Raw genomic sequence first — 19106 nt, 5'->3', positions numbered from 1 at the left:
AATGCCTTCTGGGTAACAAAATGAGTCGAGGGTGCTTTTGGGAAACTGTCGTCATCCGTCCATCACTCCCGCCCTCCCTCCCTGAAAGCGCCGGCGGGAAAACAGTTCGCGCGCTTTTCCAGTCATTGACAGCGCGGACGCCACTGTACTCCGAGCATGGAGCCCGCTGCGACCATCGCTGCAGTTGTGGCCGCTCTCAACGTCTCGCAGCTTATCATAAAGGTTTCCCTGAGGCAGATGCAGAAAAGTCAGGCAAGGAGGCTACGGCACCGCGGTGATGTCCTGAAGTCTGAGAGTAGCACAGACCTGTCAGAAAGCAGGCGACCCAGCGCCGAGGACATCACAGTGGCAATGGGTCATGTTGATGCCGTGGAACGGCGATTCTGGGCACGGGAAACAAGCACTGAGTGGTGGGACCGCATAGTACTGCAGGTCTGGGATGAATCCCAGTGGCTGCGAAACTTTCGCATGCGGAAGGGAACTTTCCTGGAACTTTGTGAGTTGCTGTCCCCTGCCCTGAAGCGCAGTGACACCCGGTTGCGAGCTGCACTGAGTGTACAGAAGCGAGTGGCCATAGCCCTCTGGAAGCTTGCAACGCCAGACAGCTACCGGTCAGTCGCGAACCAGTTTGGGGTGGGCAAATCTACCGTGGGGGTTGTTGTGATGCAAGTAGCGAAGGCAATCGTTGATGTACTGCTGCCAAAGGTAGTGACCCTGGGAAACGTGGAGGCGATCATAGATGGCTTCGCAGCGATGGGATTCCCAAACTGCGGTGGGGCCATAGATGGAACTCACATCCCTATCCTGGCACCGGACCACCCCAGGCCACCCAGTACATTAACCGAAAGGGATACTTTTCCATGGTGCTGCAAGCACTGGTGGACCACAGGGGACGTTTTACCAACATCTACGTGGGATGGCCGGGCAAGGTTCATGACGCTCGTGTTTTCAGGAACTCTGGTCTGTTTAGACGGCTGCAACAAGGTATTTACTTCCCGGACCACAAAATAACTGTTGGGGATGTGGAGATGCCTATAGTCATCCTCGGGGACCCAGCCTACCCGCTAATGCCCTGGCTCATGAAGCCCTATACTGGCGCCCTGGACACTGAAAAAGAACTCTTCAACTACCGGCTGAGCAAGTGCAGAATGGTGGTGGAGTGTGCTTTTGGCCGTCTCAAGGGGAGATGGAGAAGCTTACTGACTCGCTGTGATCTCAGCGAAACCAATATCCCCATTGTTATAGCAGCTTGCTGTGTGCTCCACAATCTCTGTGAGAGCAAGGGGGAGACCTTTATGGCGGGGTGGGAGGTTGAGGAAAATAGCCTGGCTGGTGATTACTCACAGCCAGACAGCCGGGCGATTAGAAGAGACCAGCGGGAAGCGCTGTGCATCCGGGAGGCTTTGAAAGCAAAGTTCCTGAGTGAGCAGGGTAACCTGTGATTTTATAGTTTGTGTACTGAGAAGCTAAACCTGCCCCCGTTTCTTTACCCAGGTAATGTTGACTATCCTATCCAGTTACATACCCCCTTCACCCCCCCTCCAACACACGTGTCGAAATAAAAATAGTTCTACTTTGTTAAAGCACACCGTTTTCTTTAATACTGTTTTAGCGGGAATTTTTTAAAACTGGGACGCAGACTGTGGTGCGGGGCGGGTCTAGTGTTGTGATGCGAATGCAGCTTCTAAACTCAAGGATTGACAGGCTCCGCTGCGGTGGGATGCTTGTTTCAACGGAGCCTGTCACCCCTCCTGATCGGGACTGTGTGTATGGGAGGTCTATTTGACTTTGTGGCAGGGGGAGGACGGTTACAGATCCCATGCTGTGTGGCTCTGTGATCCTGTCTAAGGACCGGCGCTTAAGATCTGTAACTGCCCTCCCCCGCCACAAAGTCACAGAGCAACCCACCCCCCCCAACATTACATCAAAACAACCTCCCAGACTAACCGGGGCAACTAGTCACTGCATCACTGCACTGTGTATGTGCCCTGCTGCTGTGCCTGCCCCCGACTATGTACCCTGCCAAAGGAGACTGTCCTGTCCAATTTCCAACCCCCTTTCCCCTCCTCCTCCAAAAGAACATGATTGAAACAGTAGTTAACAGAAACGAATTTTTTATTATCAACTACACATGGCATTGGGAGGTGAAACTTGGACGTGGGCTTGTGTCAGGCGGGAAGGAAAGAACTTTTCAAATTTTGGGAAATGAGAGCCTTCTGCTACTAGAGCTCTCTGCAGGGGTGGAGTGAGAGTTAGCAGGGACTCTGCCGCCTCTCCTTCTTTGCACTTTGGGTGAGGTGGGTATGGGACTTGGTGGCGGGGGAGGGCGGTTAGAGATGGACTGCAGCGGGGCTCTGTCCTCCTGCCTCCGTTCCTGCAGAACATCCACAAGGCGCCGGAGTGTGTCCGTTTGCTCCCTCAGTAGTCCAAGCAGCGTTAGAGTCGCCTGCTGGTCTTCCTGCCGCCACCTCTCCTCCCGATCCATGTTGGCTTGGTGCATTCGGGTCAAGTTCTCCCGCCACTGGGTCTGCTGTGCTGCCTGGGCTTGGGAAGAGGCCATAAGCTCAGAGAACATGTCCTCCCGTGTCCTCTTCTTCCTACGCCTAATCCGCGCTAGCCTCTGGGAGTGTGATTCCAGGCTAGGTTGTGAGACAGTCGCAGACGGGGCTGTGGAAATGGGAAAAAGGGAGTGAATTCCTCTGAAAGATAAATGTAGTTGTGAACAAAGAACATAGTCTTTCTCTGTGAACAAGACCATGCACAGCACCTTTCACATGCGCACTCAGCACAAGGTCGAATTCTCGGCCTTCGCATTCTGTGCCTGGGGTCTTGAACAGCACATTTGAGAAGCGAGGCAGCACAACGGAATTTCTGTTGCAGGCAGACATGGTAAGCCGTACACTTGTGGCAGTTTAAAACTTTTATATTACCACTGGCCTCATTTCACATTTAAATCAATGTCAGTCCCTGCTGCCAGCAATCCGGCAAGCGGGAACTCTGCCCCTGTCCCACCCCCTCACGGCTGTCCCCGGGAACGATCCCTTTCGGCTGCCCCTCTCCCGCCTCCACCGCGTGGCTGCAAACCAGCGGTGACAGTTCTGTAAAGGAACGGGAAAGCAGTCCCAACACTAACATTCCCCTACCTAATTAAAAGCAGGTCACCATGGCCGACATCACCCTGATGAGGATCTCCGAGAGCGACAAAGAGAGAATGCTCCGGGAAAGCCTCCAAAGACCAGGGCCGTATGCCGCCCTGCTGTGCAGAGCAATGATCCCCGAGTACCTGATAATCTCGTGGCGCGGCAACGTGTCGTACTTCGGAGGACCCAATAAGGCCGCTCTCCCCAAGAACCTCATGCAACGGCTTTCAAGTTACCTCCAGGAGAGCTTCATCGAGATGTCCCAGGAGGATTACTGCTCTATCCCCGCACATATAGACCGCATTTTACTGTAGCTGCAGTAGCAGGGAATACACAGTAGAGCGGCTTGTGCAGGACAATCACTGAAAACCGGACATTGCTAGATTTCTTTTCAAAACTTGCACTGCCCCTTACTAAACCGTTAAGCGCCTAGGGCACACTAATCATGAACAACCCATTCTTTTAATTGTTAATATTCCTGTTTTGTTAAAAATAAATGTTTAGATGTTTACAACACTTACTGGCTGATCCTTCACCAGATTCTGTGTCCGGGGTAATGGCTGGGGACGCTTCGTAGGGGATCTCTGTAAGGGTGATGAAGAGATCCTGGCTGTCGGGGAAATCAGCGTTGTGAGAGCTGCCAACTGCCTCGCCCTCCTCATCTCCTTCCTCATCTTCCCCGTCCCCTAACATGTCTGAGGAACCGGCCGTGGACAGTATCCCATCCTCAGAGTCCACGGTCACTGGTGGGGTAGTGGTGGCGGCAGCACCGAGGATGGAATGCAGTGCCTCGTAGAAACGGGATGTCTGGGGATGGGATCCGGAGCGTCCGTTTGCCTCTTTGGTCTTCTGGTAGCCTTGTCTCAGCTCCTTGATTTTCACGCGGCACTGCGTTGCATCCCGGCTGTATCCTCTCTCTGCCATGTCTTTAGAGATCTTCTCGTAGATCTTTGCATTCCTTCTTTTGGATCGCAGCTCGGAAAGCACGGACTCATCGCCCCACACAGCGATGAAATCCAAGACTTCACGATCAGTCCATGCTGGGGCTCTCTTTCTATTCACAGACTGCATGGCCATCACTGCTGGAGAGCTCTGCATCGTTGCCAGTGCTGCTGTGCTCGCCACGATGTCCAGACAGGAAATGAGATTCAAACTGGCCAGACAGGAAAAGGAATTCAAATTCAAATTTTCCCGGGGCTTTTCCTGTGTGGCTGGTCAGAGCATCCGAGCTCGCACTGCTGTCCAGAGCGTCAACAGAGTGGTGCACTGTGGGATAGCTCCCGGAGCTATTAGCGTCGATTTCCATCCACACCTAGCCTAATTCGACATGGCCATGTCGAATTTAGCGCTACTCCCCTCGTCGGGGAGGAGTACAGAAGTCGAATTAAAGAGACCTCTATGTCGAACTAAATAGCATCGCAGTGTGGACGGGTGCAGGGTTAATTCGATTTAACGGCGCTAACTTCGACATAAACGCCTAGTGTAGACCAGGCCTTAGAGACTAACAAATTTATTAGAGCATAAATTTGTTAGTCTCTAAGGTGCCACAAGTACTCCTGTTCTTTTTAACAGAGGCTCAGTCAACTTGATGGTAATTTGAACGTTTGTACTGCATAGTTCTGATTGATTGCTGTTGAACTTGCTTGAATGGGAGTAATTTTTCTAGGTGTCCCATATTCAGCATAGGAAAATATGGTCACCCTACATTAGACCATAACAAGGAGTAGCTCTATTTCAAATCACTACCCATCTGATTTGCATAGTCCACTCTCTTTTCACTTTAAGTACCATTCCTTTAAAGTTGACAAGTAACAATCTGCAGATCACCTAATATTACATGACAAAACATAACCCAAGTGACCAGAGACATGCTATGTGTTGCTGATTAATTTTATAGACACCCCTTTCAGTTTTAAAAGCCAGCTCCAGTCATTAACAGTAGCAAAATTCTTATTGTCAACCATTATGTGTTAATGACAACCTCAAGCTATGACAGGTCTTCTAGTCAATCAGGGTGGGTACCCAACTGGTTGAAAAAACATACTCAAAGAGTAGTTATCAATAATTTATTATCAAACTGGGAGAACATATCTAATCGGGTACTGCAAGCTCTGTCCTGGGCCTCGTACTTTTCGATATTTTCAATAATGACTTGGATAATGAAGTGGAGAATATGCTTATAAAATTTGAAGATGACATCAAGCAGGGAGGGTTTTTAAGCACTTCAGAGGATAGGGTTAGAATTCCAAATTACCTTGATAAATTGGAGAATTGGTCTTGACTCAGTGAGATGAAATTCAATAAAGATAAGTGCAAAGTACTACACTTAGGAAGTCAAAAATCAAGTGCACAAATACAAAATGGAAAATAACTGGCTAGGCAGTAGTACTGCAGACACGGACATTTCAGTGAATCACAAACTGAATATGAATCAACAATGTGATGCATTGCAAAAAAGCTTAATATAATTCTGAGATATATTAATAGTAATATGTAAGAAACAGGAAGTAATTGTTCTGCTGTACTTGGCACTGGTGAGACCTCAGTTGAAGTATGTACTGGGCATCGCTCTTTAAGAAAGATGTGGACAAATTAGAGTCCAAAACAATAAAAAGGATAAAAGATTTAGGAAACATGACCTTTGAGAGAAGGTTAAAAAAACTGGGCATGTTTAGTCTTGAGAAAAGAAGTGAGGGGGGAACCTTCAAATATGTTAAGGGCTGTTATGAAAAGGATGGTGAACAATTGTTCACCATGTCCATTAAGGGAAGGACAAGAAGTAAATAATTGACTTAATCTTCAGCAAGGGAGAATTAGGTTAGAGATTAGGAAAAACTTTCTAACTATAGTTAAGCACTGGAACAGGTTACCTAGGGAGGTTGTGGAATCACTGGAAGGTTTTAAGAACAGTTTACACAAAAACCTACTAGAGATGGCCTAGGAATACTTGGTCCTGCCTCAGTGCAGGGGCTGGACTAGATGACCTGTTGAGGTTCCTTTCAGCCCTACATTTCTATGATTCTATTTGAGGGGGAGGGAATTGGAGTTTTGTAGGAGCTGAGATGGGAGATTTCCAGTTTTGTGGTCTGACTTCTTTTGTGCAGAGAAAGTTGTTGTTTTTCTACTACTATATATGTGTCTTTGAAATACATTTTTAATTACTTCCCAGATTGCCTAGATCTGAGATAGGCAATCTTTTATGTTTTATATACTGAAACTGAAATAAATTAATGAATAAACATACATTTTCTACTTCATTCTACACTCCGGGACTCCTGCATTTAAAATAGAACAATGATTCAATTTCCTGTGATGTTATAAACTGTATATTCCTTTCAGAAATGGCATTTCTGAATATTAAGAAAACATTCCCGAAGAAAGAGTCACTCAGTGTCTCACCCTTTCATTCTCAGAAGACTATTAGGGTTGTTGCATGTCTATTGGTTTTGTTTGGCTCATCATTTGGTTCTTTTAGTTCACAGACCAAAAGTGAACTCTGACTATAAAAATAAATTCTGGCCATTTTGAGGGGGGAATGTCCCCATCATATACTGGTTGTTTTTAACATCTTTAATAACAATGGTGTGCTTCAAATGCTTTGCATTAGAACTTTGTGTTAAAAAAGCTGAATGGATGCCAAAATCAACTTCATTGTTTGATAAACAGAACCACTGTGTCTAAGCCTTGAATTATTCTGACACAGAATTACTCACCCACCATTAAAGACTCATTATTCTACTCTTAGTATTTAAGTAACACTGACATAAGAATTTAAATTAATCAGACTATAAATATTAGTTAATATAAATTATATGATAGATTTTATCCTGGTTTATACTTTAATAGTCATCATATATCTATATTTTATAGCTAATAAACATGCATATAATAAATGTTCCCTCTGTATCTGTCCTATGTGCAGAATGAATGTCTGCCTGAGGTCAAGTTTAAAACCTGTAAGTTCAGTCTCTCCCACATTCAGGCTATTCCTTTTTCATTCTGTACCCTCCTTCATTTAATCTACTTCTTTATTCATTCATTCCCTCTCCCTTGACTCACTCGTCTTTCTCATTCATTCCATATCATTGTCTTAAAGAGAAACAGAGGGAATCAAAGGAAGGGGAGAGAACGAGAGAGAGAGAGAAGGGAGGAAATGAGGCTCATAGACTCTCAGGGAAAAAAATATAAGAAGTTTTTGATTTGCACATACAACAATGATGGATCATAAATCATGGAACAACAGGAACCTAATATGTAAAAGACCTATTGTTTCAACATTCATATTGGTATATTACCTCACAGCTGGTAACGTTATGAAATTTTCCTCATTCAGGCTGAAAATTTCCATGCTTTGACTGAAGGTGAAATACTGTGCAAAGTTTAAGCAAAAACAATTTGGCTGTTTTTAGCATGAAGAGAGTGGAACCAATCCATTATTCCTGAAAATTAGTACAGCGGCAAGTTCCTAAAGTCTCAAGATTCTTCTATTGATTTTCCCCAAATATTTTTAAAACAAAACATAGGAAATTCCATGCAGTAAGTTAAGGGTGTATTATAGCTGCAAAAACAAATAAAAAGTCAGAAGCGAGGAAATGTCAAAGTTAATGTTGTGTGCGTAACCTTTGCTCTGATCCCTTGTTCATATGTATTAAGATAGCCTTTACTTATGTGAACATATACTACTTCTAAAGCATTAGAAGATATTAGCATACTTTTTCTACCATTACATGTCAACATTATAAAAAATAAAATTTGAATTCTACCAACCCTAAATATGTACATAAAACAGTAAGGAACAATGGAGAGTATACTATCCACCCTGCCACAATGCTTAGATATTATAGTTTGTGTGTAAAGTGTGGTGGTATTTTATAAAATGTTAAGATAGCAAAGTCAAATACTGAAAAGTTAGAAAATGCTAGAATTAAGGCTGCTCATACACCCGTAAGTCTTCCCCTTTATGTATGCATTTGGATACCTTCTTTAATGAAATGATCATATATTAGATTTTCCTCAGCAAAATGCCTACATAGTTCAAAGGGTGAATGTACAGGTTGTTCACAAAACACTTGACTCAAGTGCAGAATTCAGTGTTTTTGTAAGTACAACTTGTCAGTACAGACTTTAAAAATGTTGACCTAATCAATTACGGTAATTCAGCAGTGTTAGTCTGTCTGTTCTCTGATACTAAATGCTGCCAGATATTACTGATAAAAAAAATTCTGTGTTAACCTTCTGCAAGTTGCTTCAGGTTAAACAAATTCTGGCTCATAGGTAGATACTGAGTTCCTGTGTTCTCTTCTTGCTATCGTTGTTAAAGGAGGAATTCATCACATAATGGTTTAACTTGTTATTTACTACTAAATAAGCTACTAATAAGTAATATTGGACAAAACCATGCTCACTTTACTCTTCTGAGTAGTTCAGTTGACTACTCGTCTGAATATGGTGAACAGGATTAAGTCCATTGATTGCTAACCTATCTATAGGTTTCTTTTTAACCCTACTTAAATGGTAGACTCTTTTGTACAGGGAACATCTTTTACTTATGTTTGTACAAAGGGACTGGAATCTGTAGGCACTACTTCAGTATTATTACTGCCACTGATGATGATAATAATAATAATTAATAATAATAAAAATCAAATTAAATTATATTACAATGAGTAGAGGTATGAAATGTCTAAATTTGAATCCTTAAAACCCAGAAAATTCAGAGTTAAACATGAACTCTGTCCTTTACTCACCACATACCACAAGTTCTTGCAACAGATCTTACATAACCGACAGCAGATGCTGCAATACATAAACAGAGCATGTTGAGTTACAGAAAAAAAGCTGATGCCTTAACTCTGAATTTCTTCACTTTTGTGCATTTAGTTTCAGCCACTGATAATAAATTAATTTTGGTTTTGGATGGTTGTTTTTTGCACTAGAGAGTATTACTATGCCATGGATACATTTTCCAGTGTGTAGACGTTATCTAAGTGAATCTGTTTACCCCCTAGGCAAAGGCAAGTGTAAATTCACATTGCTGTGATTATTAAAATGAAGTCTCAACTTCAGTTTTTAAGAAATAATTATTCAGTGAAAATACTTTAAGAAAAAGAAAAATTAGATGCCACTAAAGGGCCCCACAACACCATTCAACGCTAAAATATCTTAAAATAAGAGTAACTTTTTCCCTTTAAAATACATTGTGCATAAATCCTGCTGGTTCACTCAGAGCTTATTTTAATATTTATTTATTTTTAATTATCTTACTTGTCTTTACAAAGTATGTATGTTTAGGTCAAAGTATATAATATATGCACACATTTGGGCCAAATTCAGAGTGATGTGCAAGATGGTAAGTCAGGCCCCAAAATGTTAACTTAAACTCCATTATATTTACTTAAATGTCTTTAAACTTACTCCACCAGTGCCTAATGGAATCTAAGCGAATGTAACCCACATGTGGAGGAGACAGAAAAAGGTGTATGTCTACTTTAACTTAAACCAAGCTTAAGTCTACCCCTGTAGGGATGCTATTAGAAACTCCGGATTAGTACCTCAACCCTCCATAACAAACACTGCCACTATATGGTGTCCAACACAAAAGCACCTTGGTGCATACAGTCTAAAGATCCTCTCAGGGGAGTACAAGCATTTCCACTTGTCAGCTAGTATTTTGATACTATTCCACCGGAATCACATTGACTTGTCTCTCTGCTTACTTCCAGCAGCAACATCACAATCAAAGAGGTTGACAATACTGAACAGGATTGTTAACACTGCCTTTCCTGGAGTGGTCACTGTAATGGTATCAAATTACAGACAGGAGAGGTGGCAACAGGGAATTGTAAATGGCAGGGAACCCAGTCCTTGATTCAATCTCTCTCTCCCTTACAATGAATGGAGTGCATAATATTAGGAAACGTAAAAAATCCCAGGATTTAGTTATTTTCTTTATGGGTAGATATACCACATGGAAGAAAATTATTCACCATTCCTCAAATAACAAAGTTGCAAGATATTGAAGATATTCTGTCTCACTGAGGGGCCATGGAGCCAAATCTGAATGGCACAGTGACCCTCCATGTCAGGTCACAATGCTCAGAGTGGGAGCTGGGCCCACTCCTGAGGAAGGAGCCATCACTGCTGAGTGAGGGTGGGCAGGCTCGATTTGGGCCTCCCCTCATATGTAACTGTTTAGGAAGGGAGGGTCAATTTCATTTCTCCCTACCCGCAAAACGCAGGGAGGCTGTATCTGTCAGTGGCCAGCCCTCATCTGCACCTGCTCTCACTGTCCTGTGAGTGCTGCTCTTAAGCACATTCACGTGAACCACCATTCCTGGCTGGCAGTTGGAGAAACCAAAAATGCTAAAAATTACCATAACACATTATTTTCATTTGCTGCATTGTTCTCATGGGAGACTTCAATCATCCTGACATTTGCTGGGAGAGCAATACAGCGGTGCACAGACAATCCAGGAAGTTTTTGGAAAGTGTAGAGGAGAATTTCATGGTGCAAGTGCTGGAGGAACCAACTAGGGGCAGAGCTCTTCTTGACCTGCTGCTCACAAACAGGGAAGAATTAGTAGGGGAAGCAAAAGTGGATGGGAACCTGGGAGGCAGTGACCATGACATGGTTGAGTTCAGGATCCTGACACAAGAAAGAAAGAAGAGCTGCAGAATACGAACCCTTGACTTCAGAAAAGCAGACTTTGACTCCCTCAGGGAACTGATGGGCAGGATCCCCTGGGAGGCTAATATGAGAGGGAAAGGAGTCCAGAAGAGCTGGCTGTATTTTAAAGAAGCTTTATTGAGGGTGCAGGAGCAAACCATCCCGATGTGCAGAAAGAATAGCAAATATGGCAGGCGACCAGCTTGGCTCAACAGAGAAATCTTCAGTGAGCTTAAATGCTAAAAAGAAGCTTACAGGAAGTGGAAGATTGGACAAATGACCAGGCATGCAGGAGTGAAATCAGGAAGGCCAAATCACACTTGGAGTTGCAGCTAGCAAGAGATGTTAAGAGTAACAAGAAGGGCTTCTTCAGGGATGTTAGCAACAAGAAGAAGATCAAGGAAAGTTTGGGCTCCTTACTGAATGAGGAAGGCAACCTAGTGACAGATGATGTGGAAAAAGCTAATGTACTCAATGCTTTTTTTACCTCTGTCTTCACAAACAAGGTCAGCTCCCAGACTACTGCACTGCACAGCACAGCATGGGGAGGAGGTGACCAGCCCTCTGTGGAGAAAGAAAAGGTTCGGGACTTTTTAGAAAAGCTGGACGAGCACAAGTCCATGGGGCCGGATGCGCTGCATCCGAGGGTGCTAAAGGAGTTGGCGGATGTGATTGCTGAGCCATGGGCCATTATCTTTGAAAACTCATGGCGATTGGAACAGACAAGTGTAATTAGAAGGGGGAAAGTATGGGAGGGAATATACAATTCTAAATATTATGCATAAAGTACTGGGCATGGTTTTTGTAAAGGGAAATCATGCCTCGCCAATTCACTAGAATTCTTTGAGGGAGTCAAAGAGCATGAGGACAAGAGTGGACATAGTGTACTCCGATTTTCAGAAAGCCTTTGACAAGGTCCCTTGCCAAAGACTCTTAAGCAAAGTAATCTGTCCTGGGATAAGAGGGAAGGTCCTCTCGGGGATCAGTAACTGGTTAAAAGATAGGAAACAAAGGGTAGTAATAAATGGTCAGTTTTCAGAATGTAGAGGTAAATAGTGCTCTCCCCCACAGAGCCGGCTCCGGGTTTTCTGCCACCCCAAGCAGTGGGGGGGGGGGGAAATAATAAAACAAACAAACCAAAAAAACCATCGGCGGCACTTCGGCGGCAGCTCAATCGCGCTGCTCCACTCTTCAGCGGCACTTCGGCGGTGGGTCCTTCATTCCCTCCCTTCCTCTTCGGCGGCACTTCAGCAGCAGCTCAAAGAGGAAGAGAGGGACTGAGGGACCCGCTGCCGAATTCCCGCAGAAGACCCAGACGTGCCACCCCAATAGCGGGCGGAGTGCCACCCCTTTGTATTGGCCACCCCAAGCACCTGCTTCCTTAGTTGGTGCCGGGAGCCAGCCCTGCTCCCCCAAGGGTCTGTACTGGGACTAGTACTGTTCAATATATTTCTAAATGATCTGGAAAAAGGGGTAAACAGTGAGGTGGCAAAATTTGCTGATTATACAAAATTGTTCAAGCTAGTTAAGTCCAGAGCAGACTGCGAAGAATTACAAAGGGATATCACAAAACTGGGTGACCGGACAACAAAATGGCAGATGAAATTCAGTGTTGATAAATGTAAAGTAATGCACATTGGACAACATAATCCCTATTATACATATAAAATGATGGGGTCTAAATCAGCTGTTACCACTCAAGAAAGATCTTGGAGTTAGTGTGGATAGTTCTCTGAAAACATCCACTCAATGTGCAGCGGCAGTCAAAAAAACTAACAGAATGTTGGGAATCATTAGGAAAAGGATAGATAATAAGGTGGAAAATAGCATATTGCCTCTATATAAATCCATGGTATACCCACAACTTGACTACTGTGTGGAGATGTGGTCACCCCATCTCAAAAAAGATATATTGGAATTGGAAAAGGTACAGAAAAAGGCAATAAAAATGATTAGTGGTATGGAACAGCTCCCATATGAGGAGAGATTAATAAGACTGGGACTTTTCAGCTTGGAAAAGAGACAACTAAGGGAGGATATGATAGAGGTCTATAAAATCATGACTGGTGGAGAAGGTAAATAAGGAACTGTTATTTACTCCTTCTCATAACACAGGAACTAGGGATCACCAAATGAAATTAATAGGCAGCATGTTTAAAACAAACAAGAAGAAGTACTTCTTTACACGACACGTAGTCAACCTGTGGAACTCTACCAGAGAATGTTGTGAAGACCAAGACTATAACAGGGTTCAAAAAAGAGCTAGATAAGTTCATGGAGGATTGGTCCACCAAGTCTATTAGCCAGGATGAGCAGGGATGAAAAACAGGGGATGATGGTTCTGTTCATTCTCTCTGAAGAACTTCGCATTGGCCACTGTCAGAACAGGATACTGGGCTAGATGGACCATTGGTCCGACCCAGTATGGCTGTTCTTATGACAGATCTTCATATTCCTGACCAGGACTTTGGAAAAAACAGTGGAGAGACTGCCTTCCAAGGGATCCATGTCAGGTTTTACACTAAACTCATAGCATGCTGGGACAGAAGGATGTGAGTTTAGTTAGAGCTATGTCAATACTCATACAATGCAAAAAGGGTCAGTAAAGTGCATAGTTATGTACCTCACTTATGAGTCTGAGTGTCTTGATTTAAGAACCTCCCCTGTAACATAACAGCATGAGAACTTGCTTTAAAGCACAGCTCTTCTCTACAAATTGACTATAAACTTCTTATCCTACTATTCGCAGAGAATTTGTTCATTTTGTGTATTCAGTGTTACATGTATTCATTTTTTTTACTGACAAAAATATGTGTTATTGCTTTTCATTCTTGTCAGTACTGCAGAACAACTCAGTCAGCTGGAGTCTGTTTTGGCATGAGCCACAAAGAAAACAGCTTGACTTTCAGATCCCAGGGTGAGTTTTCAGGGCTAGCAGTCAAGAAAACTGTGTTTTTATTTGTAAACTGAGAAAAGGTTTGTAAGTAAGTCACTGAAAGAAAATAACTATGGAACCCTGCAATGCCATTTTATAGTCACTTTCTGGATGCGAAGCAATGTTTTATGTAATTTATTTTGAGTTATAAAAGTTTTATTGTTTGGTTCAGCCAAGAAAACATTTCATTTCAATAAGGGTTATGGATGTAACTGAACTGTGTGATGTTATTACTTTATTTAAAAATACATTGTAATTATTGTACTGATGATATATATATATAAAGGTTAATTTAGTGGTGAGGAAAATGGTAAGAATAAATGAAAACAAATTACTTAAAATGCTTCCAGTACCTGAAGTAACCAAATTTTAATTAACTAACTTTACATTGGATTACCTTTTGGAAACTGACTGGCTATCTCAAATAGCTGGTTGGTGCAGGGACTACCATTTTCTGTGTTTGGGCAACACCTAGCATCATGGTGGTCCCAATCTGGTTGGCCATTAGCTACCTCAACATGAATAATAAAAATAATATACCTCACTTTGAGGCTCATATAATATATGCATCATCCGTGCTTAGGAATCTTAGAAATACCTACTTTAGGAAAGAGAGCTCACTTTCTTAATATTTTGCAATCAAAAGAAATATAAAAAATACAGTAACAATGATTACTTTTGTGAGTGTATGAATTAAAATAAAAAAAAATCTGTCATGTATACCAAAAATCTAAAATGGCTGGTAGCTATCATAGTAATGGTGAAAGGGTTGATACTGCTTTGAACTACATAGTGTCTGAAATTTAATTTTAACCTATCTACAGGTATACCATTACAAAGTATTCAGATAACATATTATAGTTACCTGAAGAATTTCCCTTGAAAAAGTTGAATCCTAAGGTGGTGAATTCTTTTTCAGAAGGTAAATTGGAATTGAATTTTTGAAAAAAAAAATGCATAAAACTATAAAAGAATAACATGGTGTTAGATCAAATGATCTGTGGAATAGATTGTTTCCATCGGGCTAATGCAGGTGGAGGAAAAGCAGAGAGGAAATATATTGTTGTGAGGAGAGAGGATATTAAGGCAAAGGGATGTGACTTTTCAAGGACTGGAACTATTCAATTAATATCTACAACAATACATACTCAGTTGTCATAATGGATCTTAATGGCTTGTTATTTAGATTTAATTTTTTGAGGTAGGATGGGGGGGGCTACTTTAAAAAACACTTAGTGTTGAAAGAAATACTTAGTTGAGTTTATAGCAAAAAAAGGGCAAGCTATGCCATGGAGATTGGATTTAACTATCCCCCTGTGTTGTCCGAATTCAATCACAAGAGCCGGCTCTGCTGTTCATGTATAACAACCAAAGTGAAACTCAGGGCCGGATTTAGGGGCAGGTGACCCAAGCGACAGCCTGGGGTGCGGGGCTTGAAGGGCGCCAGGGCTAGGGTGCTGTTTTTGTTGTCAGCCACAAAAGGGAAAATAGAATGTTTGAAGTAAAATGTTTCAGTATTCCATATGTGGATTTATTTATCACTAATCTCCTAGAATGTTCTGGACCTTTGTAGAATCTCGTGGAACCTTCCAGACTTTCCTTGACCCTCCTAGAATGTTGTCAACCATGTCCTTGTGGATATATAAGGGACGGGGCATCACCAGTCAGTGAGATATAAGAACGAAGTGAGAGCTCAGCTGTGATATTGTGAACCTTGTTCTATTGTTTTATTATGTAATTGTGAAAGTATACTTGTGTTTTAAGACTAATAAAGGACATATTTAATGAGATGCCAGAGATATCTATGTAACCCCTATCTACGCAACAATATAAAAAAATACTGTTACTTCTTTCACCATGCTTAACACATAGTGTTTGATGACTTTCTAAGACTGCAGAACATAGACTTTTGCTCTCCCTCGTACTGCCTGTCCCCCTCTCCTCCCATAGAAAATAAAAGATGCCCTGAAGCAGATTTTCCTGAAGATAAGGAATGGACATGTAAGGAAAGTGCTGGAGGGGGGCAGGCGCTGAAGAAGCTCCTCACCTGGGGCACCATTTGGTTTAGGGCGGGTCCTGATGAAACTTACTAGAAACAAATGTGAAACTGACTAATCAGTTCCATTGTTTAAACAGAATGAAAAGTTTAACATAACATAACAATATAAACCTTGAAAAGTCGGTTAGATTTATAAAAATTATTTCAGTTTCAATAATCTCAGGGGGCCCTTCCTAGCAAAACATTGTCTTCAAGAGCGGGTAAGGCCCTGATGTCCTCATATTGGGGCTGAGCGCTGTATCAACCTATTTAATTTACACAGTCCAACTAGCATGCAGGGGGAAATAAAAACAGAGGCACTGGCTCAAAGAATGGTGGTGGCAAACTGTCTAAGGGCCTGGTAAGCTCATCTGAAATAGGAAAATGGTAGTTATGTTATATTAATAATATGTAAATACTTAATATACTTCTTATTAATAAGATCACCACACTCCAAGGGAGAATATGTAGATCAGTGAGTTGTGGTCCTATATTAAACAATTTGTTACTCTGCCCATAGCTAAAATATGCCAACTATGCTGTCACAGGAATATCAAAAAAACAAAGGAGACCAAATTCAAGCAGACACACTGGGTTATTTGGCAACTAGTAGTTTTCCTTAAAAAACAGGTAAGTTTAATGGCATTATGACTCAACAGAGGGATGGTCAAAAATGTGTACATGGGATCAGTTTTAAAGGATTCTTTTAAATGTCTATAATGATAAATAATATAGCCACTGGATATATAGAGATTGCAACTCAGGCTTTGCATCTTATACATTTCTGTTCCCACTTTTACTGGACAAACAATTATGATGAAGTATTGAAAATGAGATTAAATATGCCCTACTCAACATCAGTAGGTGCTTTCTTTTGTAAGCACTGAATATGTACAGACAATCACAGTACATTATGCAAAAAAAATACATTAAAACATCTGAAGAAGTGAGGTTCTGACCCACGAAAGCTTATGCTCCCAGTACTTCTGTTAGTCTCAAAGGTGCCACAGGACCCTCTGTTGCTTTTTACATTAAAACACAACTCCCAAAAAACTGTATATTAAATTATAACAGAATAAAATCACTTGGAATAGAGTCAATTCTATGTTGTTTAGAAAGTAATTGTGCTACTTTTCTTCATAGCCATGCTCCCTCTTTCACACACAGAACAGCTGAACACATCCACCTGGGAGGATGCTTTTTGTTTACATCTCAGGTTGCTAGCTCACTACTATACTATTGGTGGTTTTTTTCTGAAAGGGAGGGGTCCGGATGAAATGAGAGGCTGGGGATGCTGCCCCCTATCACATGATGGAAATTTCCACTCTTTAGAAAGCAGGAAAGAAAAGAAAAGAAAAGAGAGGGTCTCAATCCACACTTTCTAACACTCCTCGTAAGGTCGTGCCATTTTCACATGTGCTTCATCCTAAAAGAATTTGCCAAAAGCAAGGTGGGTAATTCTAGCTCTTTGAATACAATTCTACGCGATTTCTGAAGACCGAGAAAGCTTGTTAAATACGAATGTAGTTATTTATACATATGGATCTACAGGTATCTCTTACTACAGGGTGTAACACACCCTCACATCCTTGTGTGAGTACAGCCTACGTTTATGCTTGGCAGAGCGGCTGTTTTTAACATGTTGGCTTTCACCATTTCAAATGAGCCCGCTTTGAGTGGATTGAAGTGTAATGACCGTATTAACTGTGGGCATGCAGCACGGCACAAACCACCGAGGATGACTGGGGACGGCTTTTATTGTATGTGTGGGAGTTTGCATTGGACTAGTGAGCCCGGTTCTTGGAATTGCAAACGAAACCGAGCGAGTTGTGTTTTGCTCGTGGTTTCATTGTGTTCTTTGTTGTTGTGTGCATATCGAAAGCACTCTACTAGTGTGGGAGGGAAGTTATACAGGGGTCTGTGGGGAAGGGCTGCAGAGTGCATGGAGGGCGTCGTGCAGCTGCTGGGGGCTGGCGGAGAGCGTTTGATAGGAAGGGTGGCAGAATGTATTAAGTGTGCAGTTTGCAAAGTGCCATGGGGAGACTGGGGGGGTGCACAGTGCATTACGGGAATAGGATGCGGGTTGCACCCCCCAAAAAGGGTGGCAGGCTTCCACTGGGAGAGGACTGCACAGGATCGGATTGCGGCGGGGGGTGGGGGGGAATGGCCCTGTGCCGGGACTGTGCTAGATGTGTGTTACAAGGGGTTAGTGAACTTAGGGAGGGGCAGTAATTCAGAGTGCCCGTGAGAGGGGGAGCAGGGGAGGAAGGAGACTGTGCTGCGGGCGGCGGGGAATACGAGTTGCTAGATAGGAAGGAAGGGATGTAGAAGTTTTCATGTGTATGCAGCTTGGAATAGAAGAGAAAACCCCTGCCACGTTCAGCGTTGAAAACAGACACGTCCCCCTACCGCCAGAGCAGCTGCTGTGCCAGTGCCTGGGAGGGAGGGACCCCGCCTGTCCCAGCTCTTGGTGACGCTTGTGACCAGGTGTGTTCACGCTGAGCAGCTCCCCGGCTGAAGCCAGGGGCACGGGATCTGGCCTCGCAGGATCCTGGCCCTGCTTTGCTGGCGCGTGGCACTAGCCGCCTCGCTAGTCCCGTGGCGTGTGCCCTGGAGGCGCCGCGCTCCCCTCGCCGCCGCAAACGCAGTACAGCGAGCGGCGCAGCCGTGCCGGGGGGCAATGGATGCGGGGGGGGGGGAGTTACTGTCTGTAGATGGGGGCGGCTGTTCCCTGGTGGTCTCTGTGCCCTACTGCCCCAGCCGCCGCCGGGTCTCCTGGCTGCTGGGCTGTTTCGGGCGCTGGCCTCACTGGCAGCCCGCGCCACCTGTCACCGGCCCAGCGGGGGCTCGCGGCAGCTGGGCAGGGGCGGTAACGGGAGCCGGGGCACCCACCCTGCTTCCCGGGGCCAGCGCCGGGGCTCGCCGCGCCTGCGCGCCGCGCCGCCCCCCTCTGCAGCAGCTCTAGAGGGAGGGGATGGGCGGGGCGGAAGCTCCGCTGGCCCGGCGGGGAGGGGAGCGGCTGGGGAGCTTTCCATTGTCTGCTCTGGGCGCAGCCTGCCGGGGCGGTGCGACTGGGGGGCTGCGGGGAGCTAGGCGGAGACAAGCGGGGGCCGGGGGAGGCGAGAGCCGCTGTTGGCCAAACCAGCTGTGAGGGGGAGCGAGCCGCTTTGGAGCGCCAGGCACAGCCCCTGCAGGGGGGTCGGTGTTGAAGGGATGCTCCGGGCCACACCATGAGGAGAGGGGCCTTTGCGGCTCTAAGCACTTGTGGCCCTTACACAGTCCCTGGCGTTTCATCCAGAGAAGGGGGGTCGATCTGGTGCTCTGCCC

General features: G+C 44.1%; 2 protein-coding genes across 5 annotated transcripts in view; one reads left to right on the top strand and one right to left on the bottom strand.

The window, feature by feature from the left end:
- Nucleotides 1–2097: 2097 nt before the first annotated feature.
- LOC135973645 (uncharacterized) lies at nt 2098–7420 on the bottom strand. Its single transcript, XM_065557832.1, has 2 exons — nt 3662–7420; nt 2098–2667 (listed from the first exon to the last, which is right to left on the bottom strand). Exons 1-2 carry the CDS (start codon nt 4236–4238, stop codon nt 2192–2194), a joined length of 1053 nt encoding a protein of 350 aa, XP_065413904.1. The 5' UTR covers nt 4239–7420; the 3' UTR covers nt 2098–2191.
- A 9657-nt stretch (nt 7421–17077) lies between these two features.
- Nucleotides 17078–19106, top strand: part of SLC38A4 (solute carrier family 38 member 4) — a 59329-nt gene continuing 57300 nt past the window's right edge. For 2 of the 4 annotated variants that reach the window (XM_042856630.2, XM_008162487.4), the window contains exon 1: nt 17106–17229. The gene's annotated coding sequence lies outside the window, so the exon portion shown is untranslated. Of the gene's footprint in view, nt 17230–19106 lie in introns of all 4 variants that reach the window. The other 2 variants (XM_024100579.3, XM_042856569.2) reach the window with 2 other exon arrangements.

Source organism: Chrysemys picta, chromosome 1 (genome assembly GCF_011386835.1).
Source record: "Chrysemys picta bellii isolate R12L10 chromosome 1, ASM1138683v2, whole genome shotgun sequence".
In the NCBI taxonomy this organism is placed as follows: domain Eukaryota; kingdom Metazoa; phylum Chordata; order Testudines; family Emydidae; genus Chrysemys; species Chrysemys picta.
Note: the sequence above shows the minus strand (reverse complement) of the source record. Positions and strands in the feature narration are given on the sequence as shown.

Bases quoted from the DNA above. Each gene is read 5' to 3' on its own strand.
- LOC135973645 (XM_065557832.1), bottom strand. From the start codon at position 4,238: ATGCAGAGCTCTCCAGCAGTGATGGCCATGCAGTCTGTGAATAGAAAG. The intron at 2,668-3,661 runs GTAAGTGTTGTA...CCATTTCCACAG, and splicing joins ATCTGGTGAAGGATCAGCCA to CCCCGTCTGCGACTGTCTCA.